The 12,644-nt window shown below is 51.2% G+C and overlaps 2 protein-coding genes across 2 annotated transcripts; one reads left to right on the top strand and one right to left on the bottom strand.

Moving 5' to 3' along the window:
- Window positions 1-222: 222 nt before the first annotated feature.
- Window positions 223-2,838, bottom strand: crybb1 (crystallin, beta B1). Its single transcript, XM_029252997.1, has 5 exons — window positions 2,683-2,838; window positions 2,003-2,121; window positions 1,443-1,575; window positions 1,184-1,326; window positions 223-511 (listed from the first exon to the last, which is right to left on the bottom strand). Exons 1-5 carry the CDS (start codon window positions 2,836-2,838, stop codon window positions 274-276), a joined length of 789 nt encoding a protein of 262 aa, XP_029108830.1. The 3' UTR covers window positions 223-273.
- A 4,637-nt stretch (window positions 2,839-7,475) lies between these two features.
- Window positions 7,476-11,260, top strand: cryba4 (crystallin, beta A4). Its single transcript, XM_018745017.1, has 5 exons — window positions 7,476-7,514; window positions 8,235-8,353; window positions 9,243-9,384; window positions 10,239-10,381; window positions 11,113-11,260. The coding sequence occupies exons 1-5, from the start codon at window positions 7,476-7,478 to the stop codon at window positions 11,258-11,260; spliced, it is 591 nt and encodes a 196-aa protein (XP_018600533.1).
- The last annotated feature ends 1,384 nt before the right edge of the window (window positions 11,261-12,644 follow it).

The raw sequence follows: 12,644 nt of genomic DNA, 5'->3' as shown, positions 1-12,644 counted from the left end.
AAGTTGTGCCGCACATGAGTGCAGTGAAGGCACGAGCCTTCGGGACAACGGCCACAATTCACACAGACGAGATGAAAAGAGGAGAAACCCAAAAGAGAAGTGAATCCATTTCCAAAACAGTTTTATTATAAGCATCATAATGAGTCACTTATACGTCCACCATGATGCCTTCGTCGTGTTTTCCTCCGGGTGAACCTGGACACCGGGCACGGGGTCATAAAAAGCACTGCCTTCGGGCTGCGAGCGGTGCTGGAGGCAGCTGGCGGGGAACGCTCACTTGCTGGTGCTTCCGCTGCCGCTGCTGCTGCTGCTGCTGCTGCTACTGCTGCTCGTACCGGTGCCGGCGGCGGCGAAGGTGAAGCAGCCGCGCTGGTGGAACTGCATGTCTCGGACGCGACGGATGGACTGAATCTCAGGCTGGATGGCGCAGAAGTCGTTGTAGTGCCTGTACTCGCCGCACTCAAACAGGTACTGGTAGCCCCTGTAGCCGGGATACTGGTAGCCAACCCAGCTGGCGACGACGAAAAGAAGGAAAGGAAAAAGAAAAGAAACTGTACGATGAGAAAAGTGACGAAGGCAGGACGAGATGAAAAGGCACTGACTGCATGTGTTGCATTCAATGTGGAATCCCTAATAACCCTAATGGTTGTGTTCACTGAGAAGAAGCACGACCACCGAAACATCCCCGTTCGATGTGCCGACCCGAGAACCTCCGGAAACGCTCTCTGACGGCGAATTTTCTACTCAAGCTACCGATGAAGCGGCAGATATGGGAGGACTTGCCTGGAACGTGATTCCTAGAAATTGCCTGTATTTAAAAAAAATCACTATCACTTACAAATGAACATTGGTTCATATGGTGGAAAGAAACAAAGTAACTGCACTTAAGAATCAAGCATCCGTATCTAAGTGTCTCTTCCTGCTCGTGTAATGAACACATCGTATTTTCTATGAGATGTTTGTCGTTTTTGAGAAAAGCGTCTGACCAATGGATACATGCACATGCATTAAATCACTCATTAAACGCTAAATGTGAGCTGAAATGAATGCCAACTTCCCTCTGTCCATTTTTATTGTTTCCACGCGATATCTACAGCCTCTGCGTTCATCTGTGAGCTCCCGACCTTCACATGAGAAAGGCCACCTTTGGCCCCCCGCCTCCTCACTCCCCTCAGGTACTCACGCTCCTCCCGAGACAATCACGCTGCCCACCCTGTTGGTGAAGCCATGTGCCCAGAGGGAAGGCACGTCGTCCTCCATGATCTCCATCTTGTTGCCCTTGAAGTCGCACAGCTCGTAGAGGCAGATCTTGTGCTCCTGAGGGTCCTGAGCATGCCCAAACCCCCCCCCCCCCGGCAAAAGAAAGGGGAAGTCAGAACTGCGGGCATTGTCCGTTACCGACCGAACAGATGCTCGGCTGCTGACGTGTCCGTGTGGCTCACCATTCGGATGGGTCTGAAGGACATGAGGCAGTCGCTACGGTAGCTGTTAGACCAGGTGTCCCAGCGAGGATACTCGCCCTTCTCCAGGATGAACATCTCCCCGCGGAAATTCGGTTGCTCAAAAGCCACCCAGCTGGGGAGAGAAGGAACAAGAAGACGTGGGAGAGGGAGGAGTGAGGGAGTGAGATCCATGTTGTCTTGTGCCAAGTGCTGCCAGCGGCCCGGTGACCACCGGTTCTCTGCAGCTGGACAGTCTGAGATCTGGTGACTCCCGGGGGCCGTAGGATCGCCCCAAGGGTCACGAGTCCATCACGTGACCGGTGGCAGATGTTTGCAGCTCATGAAATAGGGACATTTTTCGTGTGGCACAGCCTTCTCGTTTAGCCAAGTGTGCGATGAGTGAAGAAGCAGACCGAACGTGTATCTGTGTCCTGGACGTCACGCCGTGAGCGTGTGTAACAAACCCATCGCACACGGGCGCGTGTCCACATTGGACTGACACTTACTGGGTGCTGCGTTTGCGATTCTAACGGACACTGCAGTGGGTCGGGGAAGCTTACGGGCCGCACTCGACGCGCACGCTGCGCACTCTCTCAAAGCCGTGGTCCACCAAGTTCACACATTCGTTCTGCACCGGCACCATCCTGCCCTGGAAGTTCTCCTGCTCGTACAGCATGATCTGGGGGGGGGGGGGGACACAAGAGCAGAGTGACGCCGTGACGCGGCCCTCTCCCAGCCAGGCGTAAACGCCCCGAACGAAGCGCGGCGCCTGGCGGGAAGGGGGCGTGCTGGTCGAACGTTGGTTCAGGTTCCAGGAATGGGCTGAACGAGCACCTTTTTCCTTTCATCAAAATGGAAATATTAAGTACATGAACAGACAGCGAACGTCCCACTTCCTCACTACAGTGAGGCTCGGAGAGCCGGAGGGCCCCACTGCTGCTCCTTCGTTATAACTTTTTTGGATAAATAAGTTACAAGTTTCGGTGAGTTTAACACTGGGAAAGGTAAATAAGATGTGCTTGTGTGGAGTCCGCACTTGGACGGTGAGCTTTGACTCCGCTGCTTCCTACGGCCTAAAATTCGGAGTCTGTCGGTATTTGCACCGGTGAGAATCTCGCTATCGTTTGAAAAATGTGCCACTGTTACATTTGTCCTCTTACATGTGCCCCACGTGAACCCTTGATCAGGACAATCCCAGTGACTGTTGCTGTGATTCCCCCCCAGTAACTGATGTACTTACAGTGAAGGGACCCATCATCCCGGGGTCCCCGGTCTTAGCAGCCTTGTTGGTGGCAGGAGTGGGAGCGGGGGCGGGGGCGGGGGCAGGGGCGGGGGCGGGGGCACCCTTTTCCTTGGCATCTGTGCCCTGACTGGCAGCGGACTTGGTCTGGGACATGGTGAGAGTTCAGGAGAGGCTGGGGGAGTAGAAAGACGGCAAGGGTCAGGACCTCGGCAAGGGCGAGAGCCGGAGGGAACGACGAGGTGGCCGCCTGTTGGGAGAACCTCCAAGACCACCTGTGTGGTGAGTGCTGGCCTGCGGTGTCCTAGCGGTGCCCCCTTTCCACACGTCGTAGCCTTTGAAGAAGCAGCTGCCCGAGAGCATTTAGCCGAAGGATCTTCTCTGAAGGCAGCTGTTAATTGTCCATCGCACAATCCATTATGTCGGGCGTGTCCATCTTCCAGCCAGGCCACGAAACCCCTCGGATGCAGAAATATCCCCTTTCCTCCTCCCCGTCGCTCCAACCCCTGACATTTGCAATACACCCCCCACGGTCTCGCCGCTCCAAGGGAGAAGCTCGCTTTCTGCTCGGTGGGGGAGGCATGTGGTGAGCGGCTCTTACCTTTGTCGAGTACTCGCAGTGCCTGCTGGGCTCAGGTGGCGCTGGTGCTGGTCCACAGTGTGTGTCGGCCCCGCCTTTTATACCCTGGCAAGGGGAGCGCCCAGGGGCTTTGTGCACAAAAGAATCCCCCCTGTCATCATGGCCAGCCTGCGCCAAAGCCACCTGGGCCGGTGCGCCGGCCAGAAAGCCGATCCGCGGGCCTGTAAGCACTTTGCAGTCAATGGAAAACCCTGAGCGCGGCAGTTTGTGCCGGAGCCGCTGGCCCACGGGCTGGAGCCGCAGCGCTGGAATGTGGTCGTCGCTCATCATAACAAGGTAATCCCGCCCCTCCGCCCCTCCGCCGCTCCGCCGCTCGGCCCCCGAAACTTTGAGTTTCACAGAGAAAACACCTTCGGGGTTCGTTTCGGCCGTTCGGCTCAAAAGCGGTTCGGTGGCACAAACGTCATCTTGTCACCAATATTTCGTTTGTCGGCAAACAGCTGGAGACGAGTTCGAGTCGCTGTGCGTGACCCGAAGTGCAACGTCACCGAAGAAAAGAGAAATCTCAAATCTGAGTAAAGAAAGGCACGGAGAGGGAAGTAAAACATCCGAAATCAACGGCAAAATCGTTAATAGCCGAAGCAACTCGCGTTACAGTTTTGCTGTATGACTGCAGAAGGACATGAGGTTGAGTGAGTGCGTCGACCTGCAAGCGTTCACAGCCTCGCGTAAAAAGTGTGCGAACCCCCGTGTCCCTTAGTTTTACCACGAAATGGCTATTTAATGAGAATCTGTGTTTCTCGTGTGACATAACAGGCGTCTGATGTTCAATTCCAGATGTTGTTCAGAGGAAATCGTGTGTGTGTGTGTAGTACAAACACACAAGTAGTGTAAAGGTGTAAAAATAAGCGAAGCCCAAGTGTCACTGGTTACGGTAAGTAGATTCAGGGGTGTAAATCATAGTGATTTATTCTATTGTTTCATAGAGGAATAATGACCATCCCAACAGGGTTCGCACACTTTCGAGCAGCACTGTACTGCAGGTCAGGCTTCGAGCGTGTTGGTGAGGACATCTGCTCCGCTTTCGGACAGGATTTGTATTCGCAGCCATCGGGTCACAGGAACGATCCTTTGTTTCCCGCACCGCAGACGTGAGCTCTTTCTTGCTTTGAACTGAAAACTTGTACGGAACCCTTTTAACCCTTTTGCAACCGACTGTAACCGTCAAGTTCAGGTTTTACGGTTATTCAACGGGTTCTGCTGACGGCACAGTGGATAAAGGTGTTCTTTCCAGTCCCCAGTGTGGTAGGTTCACATCTCACCTACTGCCGTAGTACCCTTGAGCGAGGTACTTACCCTCAATTGCTCTGGTGAAAATAACCCTGCTTTATGAATGGGTTAAATACTTGGGTAGTTAAGCTGCTATAGGAAGAAAAGTATCAGACAAATGTTGTTCAAGAGCTGTGCTCTGTGTGGGAAAAGGGATTTAACATGTTCCGTTATGTACAAAGTATGAGGTCTTCTTCAAGTCCCCTATTGACCTTCACCGCTGCGGTCTTATTATAAGGAAACAGTGAGCATCTCATCACAGATGAACATCTGCCGGGTGTGTATTTTGCACAATGAAAACGAGACATGACTGTATGTCCAGAGGCTCACAGGTGCGTTCAGCTCGGCCGAACTGATACGATTTGGGTGGGAAATTGTTTGCACAGGCGAAGGTTAAAATTACCCAGCTGTATAAATGGGTAAATCGTCGTAAATCACTTGGGAGAGAAGTGCGAGCGAAACGAATAAACATAATGATCAGAAGTGGTGACTGGATCCCGTTTGTCACAGTGCGAGGAACTCGAACCCTGACCTGCAGTACATTGCTGCTTGAAAGTCTGTGACCCCTGTAAGGATGGTCATTATTCTTCTATGAAATCTTAAGCTCATCTGAACGTGTGGGTTTCCATCCATCTTCATTAACCGCTTGTCGTAGTTGGGGGTCACGGTGGTCGAGAACCCAGTGTCAACCCAAGGTCATGTCACGCCTGGTGTGTTGCCAAACCCAGACACACCCTGGTGCGCCCTGATCCACTGTCGCTTCTCCACATTCTAAAGTGGTCTTCAACCTAATGGGACATCCCATAATAATTAATATCACCATCAAATAATTACTGTAATATCTCCATTGTGTGACAGTGACCAGAGTTCCTTATGTTCTTTTCACGCACCTTCAGTGAGGGGTTAGGGTTAGGGTTAGGGTTAGGGTACACACGTGTGTATGCATGTGTGAGCGCCTCTTCTGTGTCGTGACGCTCATGTGTTGAACCGGGTGCAGCCGGTATTTTTCCTGCTTCTAATGGACCTTCTGCTGTTCCTCACGCCGGAAACTTCGGGTATCATTTTCTTTCATTGTATGGAGAACATTACAGTTATAGATGAGACTGCCTGCCTTTCCTTGTGTGTGTGTGTGTGTGTGTGTGTGTCAGAGATAGCATGGTGACATACACATATAATCACCTAAAAACCTTATAAATGCTTATTTATTGCATTGTCAGTATCTATCAATCCAACGCAGGGTCACAGTGGTCAGAAACCTATCCCAGAAAGCTTAGGGCATGGGGGGGGGGGGGGGGGGGTGCACCCTGGACAGCCCACCAGGCCTTCACAAGGCAGCCACAACAAACACACACACACACACACACACACACACAGAGCAATTTAATGTCACCAGTCCACCCGCAACACGTCTTTGGACTGTGGGAGGAAAGCCCCACAGGCACAAGGAGGACATGCAGACTCCACAGTGACCGATCCAGCTTCGAACCCATATCCAGACCCAGCGCCCAGATGCTGTGCCTCCCTAGTGCTACCTGCCGTGCCGTCCCATACATGGTAATATTTCAATTTATGAAAGTAGATTTAAAAATAATACTGTGTCAAATACGCTTCTGAGGTAAAGCTGAGGACACTTTCCGCAAAGTAAGAGCTTTTTACTACGGTATTCCCAGGTAACTGCAAGGATCTCTGTAACAGCATAAGCTTTACAATCGGGACAGTATATGTACGTCGGTTTGGAATGGTGCCTCTGTTCTCCCTTCCACTCCCCCTCCTTCTTTATTATCCACCTGGTGTCTCTGTGTGTGTGTGTGTGTGTGTGTGTGTGTGTGTGTGTGTGTCTTACCTTGTCTTACCTGCTCCAAGGCCCTCTGGAGGCAGTGGACGGAAGATAGTGTCATGTCGGCACTTCTGTGGTCCTGCAGATTAGGTGCCATTGTTGGCAGGACAATGCTTGGGAACGGCCCCCCCCTCTGCTGAGCTGAGGCTTTTGGCCAGGCGCCCTGGGGGGGGGGGGGTTGGGGGGGTTGGGGGAGGCTATAAAAGGGACACGAGGGACACCAGCGCTCACTCTGCAGGCCAGCACACAACAGGGTTTCTTCAGGAGGTGAGTACTGACTGTCCTCCTTCCTCCAACATCTCCACCGCAGCCGAGCCCCCAGTGCCCCCCCCCCCCCACGTGTAAACACTCGTTCGGTGTTGCTCCGAGCAGCAAGTCTGACCTGCTGCTATTTGAATTTACTCACTTAGCTGAAGCGACTTGCAGTGTTGGGAGCCAGCAAGGTCATTTTACTGGAGTAAACCGGGCTAAGTACCATGCTCAAGGGAACTAAAGCAAGAGGAGGGATTTGAACCTACGCCCTTCTGAGCAGAAGGGCTGCTTTATCCACCATATTAACAGAGGCACCACTTGTGCAAACCCAGTTATGCCGCTCCAGGAGCTGTGTCCAGCCGTTGGTCCGTCCACATGGGTCACGTAGCGAAATGTCTTCTTAATGTCCAGTAAACGTGATGCTGGACCTCGTTCCCAGGGTCTCTGTCTCTGCTCTGTGCTCCGACTGTTCTGTCCCTTCGGTGCCGTGGTGTCCGACCGCGGTCCTCGCCGGACGCTGGCTCTGCAGTTTCTTGTTTCGTTCCATCTGTCTGAATCCAGGTGCTAAATCCACTCTTCTGCTTTTTGTCCATTCACGGACACATGGACATGGACACAGAGCAGAATCAATAACTGCGTGCAGGTTGTTCAGCAGTGCTGGCGCCGTGCAGACTATCCCGCCGTCCAAATTCAAAGGAGAGAGAGCAGAAGTTGTGTCCCCCATATCCCTATTGGACTGTTGGACTGGGACCCTCTCCAACTCACTGTCATTGTCTCTTTCCTGTTGCAGATAAGATGACCCACCAATGCACCAAGTTCTCCGGCCACTGGAAGGTACGTGAGAACAAGAGTTGGACTCCGTCTCAACCGTTACTTTACTGCAGCCAGCAAGTCCATCGCAGGTCCACATCTGAGCGCAAACCGCATGTCCCTCATGCAACACGGGGGACAGTTCAGAAGAGCGGTTCTTCGGTGCAACGATCATTTCATAGTCGTTCGAAAGAGTGACAGTATTTCACCCCACAGGGAGAGCTGGAGAACCGCTCATCGTGCCGATTGTCCCTCATGTCCTCTGTCCTCCTTTTACCCTTTTGGACACCGTCTCCTGACCCACATGTTCCCATTTTACCTTCGCTTTCAGCCAGTGGTATTTTACATTAACTTTTACACTGATTCATTGAGTGACAAAAAAAAAAAAACAAGAGTTCATTACATGACACGTGATTCTAGAGTACAGCGTCCATTTGTCACAGACCACGGTATAAAGCAAGGTACATTACAGCAGTAGCTGCTTAAAGTTTTCACATCATTGAACAAAGTGCTATTCAAAATGACAAGACCAGGGGAGACACGAGTCCCAAAGAGGTGAGTTTGGAGACCTTGCGTACTTCAGTCCCGAGTGACATCATCAGCTGGGAGCCAATGGCGCGCGGCGGAGGAAGCGGAACACGTCGGCGCCTCTTCTTGGACGTCGTCGCCTCAACTGGACGTTGTGTGGACGTTGGAACTGGAGGCTGAGTGGAACCCTGTGGAGCTTCTTGTCTTCTTTTCCAGATGATCGTGTTCGATGAGGAGTGCTTCCAGGGCCGCCGCCACGAGTTCACGTCCGAGTGCAGCAACGTCATGGAGTTTGGGTTCGAGAGCGTGCGCTCCTTGAGGGTCGAGAGCGGCGCGTGAGTTACCCCCCCCCCCACTGTCACTGCAGAGCCTTAGCCGTTTTTTTCTTTCTTTTTCCATGGACTCATAAGCCATCATTGTGAGGATCATCTGTAGCACATGGTGACACTCAGGGGAAGTGCGGTAAAAGTTCCGGGTCACGTGCGTTACATTCTGTATTTACCGCACTTTTCGAGGGAATCCGACCAAGAACAAAGCGTAAGACGTCCGCTGTCACCGAAACTCACTGTTCCTGATGCCATTCGCTCCCTCGTCTATGTCCGCGTTTCCACTGACGCGTGTTCCTTTAGCAGGCACTTTTCCCCAAAGCCACGTACGTCTCAGAGTACGACACAAAAATGTGTTACGTCACCAGAAGGACACATCTGGATGCAGACATGTGACTGAGTACAACTGGTTACGTACCACGGTATAAAACACAAGTAGATGAGCGTAGGTTTAATTCATAAATGGAGAACATGGCACGTGTTTATGGAGCAAAGAGGAGATCAGGGGAGAAAGAGGTGAGTTTTGAGACCCTTCTTGAATGTAGACAGGGACTCAGCAGTTCTGAGTGAGAGGGGGAGGTCGTCCCAGCACATCGGAGCCAGAACTGAAAATGCCTGTGCTTTTTGGAGCGCTTGTGTGAGGGAGCACCGAGCGGGCGGTGGAGGAGGAGGAGGAGCAGCGCAGCAGTCCGGTTGGGCCGTAACGAGCGGTCAGGTCTGGACCGGCTCTAAAAAAACCAGTAAACATTTACTCATATTTATCCCACAGGTATCAGTGCCCTTAAAAACATCCTTCACTGTTGTCCTTCCGTTCGCCTCGATGTAAGAAAGACCCTGACACTAAACACTGGACAGTGGACAGTGGACCCTGACCTCTCGCTCTCCCTCGCTCGTCCAGCTGGGTGGGCTATGAACACGCCGCCTACCAAGGGCAGCAGTTTGTGCTGGAGAGGGGCGACTACCCCCAGTGCGACGCCTTCGGAGGCAGCAACGCGTACCACGTTGAGAGGCTCACCTCCTTCAGGCCCATCTCCTGCGCCGTGAGTCCCGGCCCCCAACACGCACACGCGCACACACACGTACTCGAACCATCCCATCCCAGTGCGCCGGGGCGTCTCCCCCGAGCTGTGCGGTGTCACACTGACACAGATGAGAGGTGTGCGAACGCAGACTTGACACGGAACGAACCGGAAGGACGACACGCGTCACCAGTGCTTTGCTCGGGCCGTCGGGCGACGCTCAGCTTCAGCTTCCGGCGTTAGCGTGTAACTCTTCATCGCCGCTTCACAAGCCACACAGGTATAAAGGCAACATTAATGCTCCTTTTCTTAAAAATAATTATTAATGAAGAATCTACTTGCACAGTATTCCTGTGCGGAATTCCCTGGGCTTTAATCTGCAACTCGTCTATAAAATTGGCAAAAACGTCTAGAAGTTTTAAACGTAAGACATAGATATAAAATACAGACATAAGATATGATCATATGTCACCTCTTCAATACATGCACATCATGTAGAGCAACTGTCTTGCGGACAGTAGGTGGCGTAGTGCCTAGCGCTGCCATCTTTGCACCTAGCGGTCGCAGGTTCGGCTCCCGCCTCCCGCTGTGGCACGCCTGAGCAAGGTACTTACCCCGAACTGCTCTGGTACAATTTATCCTGCCGTGTAAGTGGGTAAAGAGACGCTGGTAATTTGAGTAACTGCACACAGATCAACAGTGGAGTCGTTTACCCTCGAGGCTACGGTGTCGTTCCTGTTTCCACTTGTTTCTCATTCACCGCATTTGTGGGCTAATTACCACGTGTCATCGTGACGCCCGCTCGCTCGCTCGCTCGTCCGCCCGCCTGCCGCCCGGTCCTGTTTGCTGAGCACCGTGTTGTCATGGACCTGCAGAACCACAGGGAGTGTCGCATGACCATCTTCGAGAAGGAGAACTTCCTGGGCTGCAAGGGCGAGATCAGCGATGACTACCCCTCCCTGCAGGCCATGGGCTGGGGCAACAATGAAGTGGGTTCCCTGCGCGTCCACGCGGGGGCGTAAGTGTCCTGCGTCTGCATGCTCCCACCGATCCATACACCCCCCCAGCTGTTGTACTCATACAAAGTTCTCCAACAAGGTAGTATAGTAACCTATTTGCCTTCATTCCTAACCCTTAACCAGAAGCACACTGCTTACATTTATTTATTTAGCACATGCTTTTCTGCAAAGTGACTTCCAATGAGCTGTATGTAGTGTTATCAGCCCACACACCTTATTCATTGAAGTGACTTACACTGCCAGATACACTGGGTCACTCATTCATACATCAGTAGATGACACACACTCTCTCTGTGTCACTCACACATTATGGGTGAACCTGAACAGCATGTCTTTGGAGTGTGGGAGGAAACCAGAGCACCCAAAGGAAGCCCACACAGACATGGGGAGAACATGAAAACTCCACACAGACTGAGCAGGGATCAAACCCACGTCCTCTCGCGCCACCCAGGCACTGTGAGACAGCAGCGCTACTCACTGTGCCACCTGCTTCTTACCCTTTTAAGAGCAGCTTTCAAAAGGTCCAACGTGAGAGAATAATGGGGGTAAAGAGGGTACAGAGAGTAACCAGGGTAAAGAGAGTAATATGACTAATGGGGTAAACGGCATAAAGAGAGCACAGAGAGTAACTGGGTAAAGAGAGTAACAGGACTCAAAGGGGTAAACAGGGTAAAGAGAGTAAAGAGAGTAACAGGAGTCCCTGTCGCCTGCATCCTGCTCTCTGCTGCAGCTTCGTGTGCTACCAGTACCCCGGATACCGCGGTTACCAGTACATCATGGAGTGCGACCGCCACTGCGGGGACTACAAGCACTTCAGAGAGTTCGGCTCCCACTCCCAGACCCCCCAGATCCAGTCCATCCGTCGTATCCAGCAGTAGCCCCCCACCCGCCATGGCCCCGGTGCGACCAAAGGAAGCCTGAGCAAAGCCTCCACTGCTGTCCAGTGCAGAATAAAAGGGTCTGAAACACCACCCAGGTCCTGCTGTGCTTCTCTCTCTCTCTGTGTGTGTGTGTGTGTGTGTGTGTGTGTGTGTGTGTGTGTGTCTGTTCTGCATCATAGCTGTCCACTGCTCCCAGTCTGTGTTCTGACACATTAACACACCATTAAAAGTCATCTGTCATCCATCCTAAAACACAGTTTGTAAAAACTGTGTTAATACCTAAAGAAGTTAATACTACTGGTATTACTGGTAAAACAGGATATATTACGAAATGTGGCCATTTAGAAGTGGGGCAGGGAAAAAAAAAAGAGAAAAATTTAAATTAAAAAAACGCTTTTAAGAATATGTGGCAATTTGACTGATAAATAATAGTATTTGCATGCATGAAAGTTAACGTACGTTCTACCAGTGTAAAATGTCGGTACGTTTTAAGTACAAAGTGACTTTTGCTTTCCTCTCTTATTACACGTGTGAGCGCAGCGTTTCCGAAGCGCGTCTTCATTTCCAGGGGCGACGAGCCGCTTCCTGTCGCCGCCACCAGGGGGAGACAAAGAGCCGGAAGGAAAAAAGGGAGAGAAAAGCTCATCGATCCTCAGGAGGGAAAATCAATAACTTGCATTGTTCTCCAATGAAACGGTTCCTTCCAGGAGTTCATATTCCATGTTATTTTAATAACTGCAACCAAATTTAAACAATCAGTAATAGCGACATACATTATTTTTACATCTGGGTTGAAAAATATCACAATGAGCCAGGTGTATATATATAAACATATACATCTGATAGCTAGTTGAGTGTAATATTTTTCAACACATATACCTGTAATTTATGTGATCTCCAGTCCACCTGGATGCAGGCTGGGCTTTGATGAACCCTGATCGGGTGTAAACGACTCAAAACAGCCACTGATCCCAGCTAATACTGGTGCTGATGTGTCCAGGTGCATCGTGACGTATGTGATGTAAAAAGGCCACAGTTTAAACCCACAAGATTTATGAGACAACAGTATAAAAGTTTTACCTCTGGGATGTAACAACTTGTCAGGTATTGGGGGCATCAAAACACATATAGAGATACTCTCTCTCTCTCAGTGGGTCCCTGGCCTTTTAACACCTGTGTCTTGCTCAGAAACTACAAGTGGAGTTAATGGGGTCCAGTGAACAGAACTGCAAAGTACTGTAAATAGAGTAAATCCAAAACTGTTTTGGAGGATGTGTGTAAGACGACTTTGAAATAATTGTGTTTAACACACTTTTCAGGCCATTACCTCATATCTCTAGTAATGACAAAGGTGTGCGTTTCTGACAGAAGTCCTTCGGAG

This window comes from Scleropages formosus, chromosome 6 (genome assembly GCF_900964775.1).
Source record: "Scleropages formosus chromosome 6, fSclFor1.1, whole genome shotgun sequence".
NCBI lineage: Eukaryota > Metazoa > Chordata > Actinopteri > Osteoglossiformes > Osteoglossidae > Scleropages > Scleropages formosus.
Note: the sequence above shows the minus strand (reverse complement) of the source record. Positions and strands in the feature narration are given on the sequence as shown.